The sequence below is a fragment of the Mandrillus leucophaeus genome, unplaced genomic scaffold (assembly GCF_000951045.1).
Source record: "Mandrillus leucophaeus isolate KB7577 unplaced genomic scaffold, Mleu.le_1.0 Scaffold10, whole genome shotgun sequence".
NCBI lineage: Eukaryota > Metazoa > Chordata > Mammalia > Primates > Cercopithecidae > Mandrillus > Mandrillus leucophaeus.
Genome location: NW_012098098.1, coordinates 4,554,941 through 4,563,486, shown reverse-complemented (window position 1 = coordinate 4,563,486; position 8,546 = coordinate 4,554,941). Strand labels below are relative to the sequence as shown.

At 50.7% G+C, this 8,546-nt stretch overlaps 1 protein-coding gene across 1 annotated transcript in view; it reads left to right on the top strand.

The window, feature by feature from the left end:
• Nucleotides 1-8,546, top strand: part of FBXO31 (F-box protein 31) — a 72,041-nt gene that overhangs the window by 30,014 nt on the left and 33,481 nt on the right. The window contains exon 2 of the mRNA XM_011971685.1: nucleotides 5,775-5,846. Within this exon, the coding sequence (XP_011827075.1) occupies nucleotides 5,775-5,846 (72 nt within the window). The remainder of the gene's footprint in view (nucleotides 1-5,774; nucleotides 5,847-8,546) is intronic.

Below are 8,546 nucleotides of genomic sequence, written 5' to 3'. Positions count from 1 at the left end.
AAAAAAAAAAAAAAAAAAAAATTGCAAGGAAGGGCAGAGAGTTCCCATATGCTGTGGTTTCCCCAGTTGTGAGCATCTTCTGTTAGTATGGCATATTTGTCACAGTTAATGGACCGATAGTGATCCGTTATCCTTAACCATGCCTGCACTTGATTCAGATTGCCGCAGTTTTCACTCACATCATTTTCCTGTCCCAGAATCCTGTCTGGGAGCCCCCGTGGCATTTAGTCCTTGCGCCTCCTCTGCCTCCTCTGGGCTGTGACAGTTTGTTAGACTCTGGTTGGTTTTGGTGACATTGACCGATTGGTTTTTTGTTTTGTTTTGTGTTTTTGAATTGGAGTCTCACTGTCCCCCAGGCTGCAGTGCAGTGGCACAATCTTGACTCATGGCAACCTCCACCTCCTGGATTCAAGTGATTCTCTTGCTTCAGCCTCCTGAGTAGCTGGGATTACAGGCTCCCACTGCCACACCCGGCTAATTTTTGTATTTTCAGTAGAGACGGGGTTTCACCATGTTGGCCAGGCTGTTCTTGAACTCCTGACCTCAAGTGATCTGCCCGGCCTCCCAAGGTGCTGGGATTACAGGTGTGAACCACCGTGCCCGACCTATACCCAGCGTTTTTCATACAGTTTTTTCATATACTGTCAACTAAAACTGTATTTTGCTCAGAACTTTCCCAGAAACTGTTTGGAAATGCATGTTGCCATGGCAGCGCTGAATATGGTGGGCTGCATGGGCAGAGATGTTAGCAGCCTGTGCAGGGCTCCTCCAGCCATCCCAGGTATCTTGCTGAGATGCTGATGCTGATTCAATGGGTCCGGGTGGGGCCTGGGACTCCCTGCTGGGCTCCCAGGGATGCTGTGCCACAGGTCCTCGGACCACGCCCGGAGCAGCCAGGCAAAACGCACCTTGATGGATTTCTGTATTCCTTCCTGTTATAATTAGGGCAATGTTAATTGTTTACAATTGTGTATAGAATCGTTTCTTGGCTTTCATGAGGATCCAGGAGGTGTTAGTAAATATTTGTTTTAAGGAGTGGGATTGGTCTAAGGGGTTGAGAGCCTCTGCCTTGCCAGCGAGCTCACTGCCCCTGCTGAGGAGCCTTTTGAGGCTCCCCTCTGCCTGCCGCAGAAGTCCCGACCCCTTGGCCTGGCCCAGAGATTCATTCCACCTGCCTCTGTTTACCTCCCTCTACTCCTAGTTTGAATCTTGCCTTAAAGCAGATTGGTTTTCTTTCTGTCATCAGTGCAAAGACCTTTATATCCTCACAGAAAATGCTGTAATTATTGGGTGGTCTGCCTGATATATCTATAGATCTGTGTATTTAAGAGATGGGGTCTCTTTCGCTCTGTCACTCAGACTGGATTGCGGTGGTATTATCTTGGCCCACTGCAGCCTCCACCTCCTGGACTCAGATGGTCTTCCCACCTCAATCTCCTGAGTAGTGGGGACCATAGGCGTGTGCCACAATGCCTGGCTAATTTTTGTATTCTTTGTAGAGATGGGCTCTCGCCATGTTGCCCAGGCTGGTCTTGAACTCCTGAGCTCAGGTAATCTGCCTGCCCTGGCCTCCCAAAGTGCTGGGATTACAGGCGTGAGCCACCAGGTAAAATGTTTTGTAATCTGTGAAGTGAAACTAAATGATGGTGCTAGTTGTGGGAGTTCCTCCCAGAGTTCACTGTAGCTGATAAGCCATAATTAGTGATTGTACTGCATTCTGGAGGGCTGTGGCCTGGGTCCCTCAGTCTGATGGGTGGGCAGTTAGATGTCCCCGCCCAGGCCTCTGGTTCAACCTGAATAGTTAGTTGATCTCGGTATTTGGCCTGAGCATTCTGACTTCCACACTGACAGATGCTCCCTGGACTTCTGGAATGGAGAGGAGTCAGCGTGAACTGGCCTAGGTCTGGCTGCGTCCAGGTGCACCCCCTGTGCCTCCCCACTGCATACCTGGCCATCCAGGGCTTCTTGGCTGCTTCAGTGCTCACTAGGTGCCCTGTGATTCTTCAGGGCAGAGTCTGGCAGCTGCACAGAGCACACAGGCCCCTTTTGAGCTTCGAGCTGTGTCCTGGTGACACGTTTCCCTGGGGTCAGCCCTCCTGTGTGGTGAGGCGCCTTGCGGGATGAGCTCCGCGGCCTGGTGGAGTCCCTGTTGCCGCACTTTGTCTGCAGCCCCTTCCTGGTTGGCTGACTTGACAGAAATAACTGGACTCCTGTGATCACTTGGAAGGACAGACTGTGTTGTATCAACATAACCGAAATAAAATTGTAATGGAACAGGAGGTGGGGCGGCTGCCAGCCTGCGGCCACAGCTCTCACCCCGCCAGCCCTGCCCTCCCCGTCCTTGCTCTGCGTCAGCGCCTGTCCCCTTCGCCCTCCCATTTGTAAACATTTGCTGGTGAATATTCTTTTTTCTCCAACTAGAATCGTAGGCTGTTGACAGCTTGGAAGGGGGAGTTTACAGATGATCCGGTCCAGTTCCTTTAACTTACAGATGAAAAACGAAGACGCTGCTCCCGTTACTTGTAACACAGACTGTCTTTTTTTATCATTTGCCTTTTTCCTCCACAGCTCAGTGTTGGTTTTGCTGAGAGTCCCTCTCAGCAGACGGTCACAGAGTCCCTGTGTGTTTCTCTGATCATTCTTTGATTTCCCTCTAGCACTTCACCATGTAGCAAGACATTTTCATTAAAAACCTATTTATTCTTGCCATTCTAGCCAGTCACCTTGGACAATTGGAGAGTTCGCCTAAAACAAAATTCTCTGGAGGCAATTGCAGAATTTTCCTCATTATTATTCTATCATTGACAAATTTTCACTGAAGAAATTCTTACCAGTCCTTGGTCCTGCTTGACAGGCAAGCGTCAGACGCCCCAAGTCACCCAGGAGGCCCATAGACCATGAGGCAAAGGAGATGAGCCGGTGTTGGGTTTGTTTTTTTTTTTTGAGGCAGAGTCTTCCTTTTGTTGCCCAGGCTGGAGTGCAGTGGCGCGATCTCGGCTCACCACAACCTCCGCCTCCCGGGTTCAAGCGATTCTCCTGCCTCAGCCTCCCGAGTAGCTGGGATAACAGGCATGCACCACCATGCCCGGCTAATTTTGTATTGTCAGTAGAGATGGGGTTTCTCCATGATGGTCAGGCTGGTCACGAACCCCCGACCTCAGGTGATCCGCCCACCTTGGCCTCCCAAAGTGGTGGGATTATAGGCGTGAGCCACCACATCCGGCTTTTGTTTTATTTTTAACTCCCACCTGGTGTTGGTTTTTTCTCTGTCATTATTAGCAGGAGTCAGCCTGGATGGTTGTCAGAGCAGCCCCTGGACTGCTTCAGGCTGCATCTCAGCTCCTCATCCCTGGCCCTGACTGAAGGGAGGACAAAGGTCCTGCTCCCCAGACCTGTTTGCGGTGAAGACAGGGGTCCCTGACTCCCCTGGTCATAACGACAAAGTAATTGATAAGTAAATGTTTAAAGTCTGGCCATGCACAGTGGCTCACGCCTGTAATCCTAGCACTCTGGGAGGCCGGATCACTTGTGGTCAGGAGTTGGAGACCAGCCTGGCTAACATGGTGAGTTGAAACCCCATCTCTACTAAAAATACAAAAATTAGCCCGGCATGGTGTTGTGCGCCTGTAGTTCCAGCTACTCAGGAGGGTGAGGTAGGAGAATCGCTTGAACCAGGGAGGCGGAAGTTGCAGTGACCTGAGATTGCACCACTGCATTCCAGCCTGGGTAACAGAGCGAGACTCCATCCATCCATCAATCAATGTATGTATGTGTGTATGTTTTACCTGTAGCCACTACACTACAGCCTGGGCAACATAGTGAGACCCCCCACCTCTAAAAAAAAGATAACTCAGTAATGACTACATGTTGAAATGATAATAATTGGTTATATTGAGTTAAATAAAATATAACCATGAATTTAACCTGTTTAATTGTTCCCTTTTTGATGTGGCTCCTAGGAAATGTCGATGCTGTTTGTGGCCCACATTGTGTTTCCATCGGGGCAGCCCTGGCCTAGATCCGGAATCAGCAGCTCCCTGGGCTCTGCGGGAGCTCTTCAGTGACTCACTCTTATCATTCCTGTTTCTTTCTCCAAAGAACTAAAATGCATCTCCTCGCTGGGTGTGTTCATTCGGGGACCCACTCTGGGCACTCCTCATTGGAGCCTACTGGATATAGGATGTGGTTTCCCAGGTCCTCCCACTAAGGGGGACCCGCAGGCCTCCTGAGAGGAGACGCAGGCCGTCCAGGAGCCTGGGGTTCAGAAGTGGAGGCAGGGGACATGCTGTCAAGGCAGGAGCCTGGACGGCTCCACTGGAAAGAGGTTTGCTGAGTAGCAGCTACCTCGTCTCAACTGCTGTCTCCACCTTGTCTGCTTCTCGAGCTTTACTTTGAGTACTGTCAGTGCTTCCAGTTAGAGAAGGATCGGGGTAATAGTATCCGTGTTACTAAGAAGAAGGGACGAGGCCTCCGGGCGAGTAGGGCTTATCGAAAGGCATGTGATGGGGGGCAGTACTTTGGTTCTGTTTTTTACTTTGTTCCTGTATCATGACTGCTGAGTGAGCTCTGACGGCCACCAACCTCACTGGGCACCAGTTTCCCTCTCTGCCACAGGGCAGGGTCCTGACCTTCAAGGTGACTGTCAGGCTCTCACACCTGCACAGGGCATAACACAGTCAGTGTGAGCTGCAGTGGTCCATGTGGAGACCCAGCCACCCCGTCCTGTCTCCCGTGTTGTGTCCCTGCCACATTCTCACTGTGAAGGAAGCTTTTTGATCTAGGCTTCAATTTTTGGTCCCAGCTGACCATAAGCTCGAGTTCCTTTGTGGAGTCACGCCACCTCTCTGCACTTGTTTTCTCTGTTGAGAAAGTGGAGACAACAGTGGTGCCTCTCTCATGGGCCTGCTGTAGGATGCAGTGAGGTGATGATGCCCAGCATGACTTGGCATGGTACATAGTACATGGAAAGCTCAGAATGCAGGTATCGCCAGTGGCAGCAGCTCTTGGCCCACGTGCAGTTCTGTGGTTGTGTGGATTAGCCCCTGGTGGTCTTGCCTTTCAAAGGCTAGCGGAGACCCAAGCTGAAGGACCTGGGGTTTTGCTTGGGATGTGCTGGGTGTTGGTGATTGTGAAAAGTGGAGCTGTGGTGGGGTGGGAGTAGGGGACAGAGAGGAGGGTGCTGTCAGCAGGTGAGGGTTTGAGGACAGGGGACGGGGGAGGTGTCCAGGAGCCCTTCACTGGGCCCTGGCCAAGCCTAGCCAGTGGAGAAGGGACAGTGTTCACCCCTTCCCCCATGTCTTGCACGATCCCCTCCTAGGCTTGGGCTGAGCTGAACACACAGGCAGCACAGGGAAGTATGTGGGATGGACTGGCCTCTGGCACTGTCTGGACCCTAACACCAGTGGTGACCTTGTTTCCATGGAAACATGGCACTGTGTCCAGACAACTGAATTCTGCCTCACCTTGTTCATAAACTAGGGATTGTCTGATGTTGGTTTGTGTGGTTAGGCTTCTCGAGCTTATTAGAATAGACAATGCAGATTATTATTTTGTAAAGGGTGACATTGACTAAAAGAGAATAATGTCTTCATTGGTGAAGAAGGGTGTTGACTGAATGTGGAGGAAGTCAGTGAAATCTCCACAGTGACAGATGTACTCTGGAGATGGGGCTGAGGTTAGGTGTACACCTCCCCTGCCAGCCGTCAGCAACCTGCCCATGTCTGTCTCATTAGGACTTGTTGATCTTAAATTTCTGCAAATGTTTCTTGTTACAGAGTACGGTGTTTGTGAAAACTTGCGGAAGTTGGAGATCACAGGCGTGTCTTGTCGGGACGTCTACGCGAAGCGTGAGTGAATCTATTTGTTATCATCCATGATTAACTTTGTACCAGAAGCAGACAGTGCACATCAATGAAAAATAATAAAAGTGATTTAGTCCATACTTTTGTTTTCTCAGAAACCATCTTACAGTCACATTTTGAATACAGCACTGGTAGTAACAGCACTGAAATTGAGGGAGGGGACACTCTGTTCTCCGTTCTCCCATTCTGGATACTAGTGTCTTTTATTAGGCATAGAGGCCCTTTAGAGCTGAGAAATGTAGGCAGCACCAGAGCGACGTGGGTGCTCCTGGAGCTACCTGTTTCTCTGGTTTCTGGGCCTCCAACCTTCAGGATGGGACTGCCTGTGGTAATTGGGAAATGCAGCTGTGGTGCCTTCCGTCCAAGTCCCCAGGTACGGAGAGGCGGCCCCCCTTCTGAAGTTCTCCTTCCCTTCAGTGTTCTGTGGGCAGGCTGAGCCCCCCAGCCCCGTTTCATGTTTCTCTGGCTCCCCCGCTTTCCGGAGTCACCTGTGACATTCACCAGCAGGCAGAGGCTCCTCGGCCCCGGGCTGTCTTCCCGCAGGTGTTTCTTCAGTGCCAGAGTCACTGTGACATTCACCAGCAGGCAGAGGCTCCTCGGCCCCAGGCTATCTTCCCGCAGGTGTTTCTTCAGTGCCCAGAGGCTTTCCCATTTCTTGCTCATTGGATGAAACTCTTGGCTTTTTTTGATGGTCAGAGGGTTTCTATGCGTGTCTCATACCACAAGTTTTCATCTTCTGACTGTTCTTTGAGCTTCTTTTCTTTTTTCTTTTTCATTTCTGCAAGGCAGATGCTCTTTGAGTTTCTTAAGCCGCTTGGGCCATATCCTCTCAAAGACAGTCATCCCATATGCTCGCCGGCCAGGACACCTGCCCTCCTGCCTCCTGAGCCCCGGTGAGCTGTGGCCCGGGGCCTGCCTAGCGTGTGCTGGCTGCGGGAGGAGCGTGACCGAATGTGGAAAGGATTCCCAAGGTTGCTGCCACCATGAGTTTCTGGTGGCGCCACTTATGGAAGGAAAACATGTCACAGTGTTCTCTCCAGCAGGCTTCTCAGAGCCACCTCCCTGTGTCCTGGGTGGCTGCGTAAACATGAGGGGATTGTATCACACTGGTGAGGGGCGGGCTTTGGGTCGTATGCACGCTGTTTGCACAGTCCTGAAAAGGGAGCCATCCTTAGCCCTTTCCCTGCTGTGTCTGTTCAGGTATAAACCCTCGCGTGAAGTCGGGACGTTTTGTGAAAATTCTCCCTGATTATGAGCACATGGCGTACAGAGACGTTTACACCTGCCGTATGTACCTCCTGCGAGCTTTGGCTTTTGTGGCAGCCAGCACGGCCAAGAACTGCATGGGGAGGGCCCCCTTATTCACACATGGGACAGCTTTTGTCCTGGAGCAAGCAGACCTCGTGGCTTTTTGTCATCCTTTCACGTTCACTTGCCGCAGCGTGGCTCTGGTTCGGCTGTGACAGAGATCACACCTGTGGGTTGGACCCAGGCCACATTTGGGTCACTTTTTTGCAGTGGTTTCTGGGTAGTACCAGTCGAGATCACTTTAATGCACGTTTTCACATTTATCATTTATTGAGGAGCTACTGCGAAAATTCATGCCAAGGCAGAGAGGAACGAACAGTAGAAGCTTTAAAACTTTTATTCTAAAGTGAAATATGAATAGTTGACTTCTGAGTTTTATTAGTCACATTTTAATAGCCTATGAAAATTAAAAATCACATATGCATATACCCTCAACAGACAAATACAGGTAGCAACAGTGGACTCCCTTTTTTTTTTTCCTTTTTTTGGAGACAGTCTCATTATCACCCAAGCTGGAGTGCAGTGTCACAATCTCAGCTCACTGCAACCTCTGCCTCCTGAGTTCAAGTAATACTACCACCTCACCCTCCCACGTAGTTAGGATTACAGGCGTGCACCACCACGCCCAGCAATTTTTTTTGTATTTTTAGTAGAGACGGGGTTTCATCATGTTAGCCAGGCTGGTCTTGAACTCCTGACCTCAAGTGATCTGCCCACCTCGGCCTCCCAGAGTTCTGGGATTACAGGCGTGAGCCACCGTGCCTGGCCAACAGTTGACTCTTTAGAACTTGATTCTTTTTGGCCAGGCGCGGTGGTTCATGCCTATAATCCCAGCACTTTGGGAGGCCGAGGCAGGTGGATCATTTGAGGTCAGGAGGTTGAGACCAGCCTGGCCAACATGGTGAAACTCATCTCTACTAAAAGTACAAAAATTAGCCAGGTGTGGTGGGAGGCGCCTGTAATTCTAACTACCCAGGAGGCTGACGGGGGGAAACAACTGAAACCGGGAAGGGGAAGGTGCAAGGAACCCAAAACAACCCAATGCAACTCAACCCGGGGGAACAAAACCAAAACCCGGCCCAAGAAAAAAAAAAAAAAGAACTGAATTCTTTTGATGGAGCTCTGGAAACTTTTCTAAGCCACAGTCATAGGAATTTGATGCTGTCTCCACTTTTGCTTGGAGATGGGGTCTTGTTGCCCAGGCTGGAGTGCAGTGGCACAATCACAGCTCATTGTATCCTTGAACTCCTGGGCTGAAGGGAGCCTCCTGCCTCAGCCTCCCTAGTAGCTGGGACTAGAGGCGTGTGCCACCATGCCTGGTTAGTTTTTCAGCTTTTTGTAGAGACGGGGGCCTCACTGTGTTGCCCAGGTTGGTCT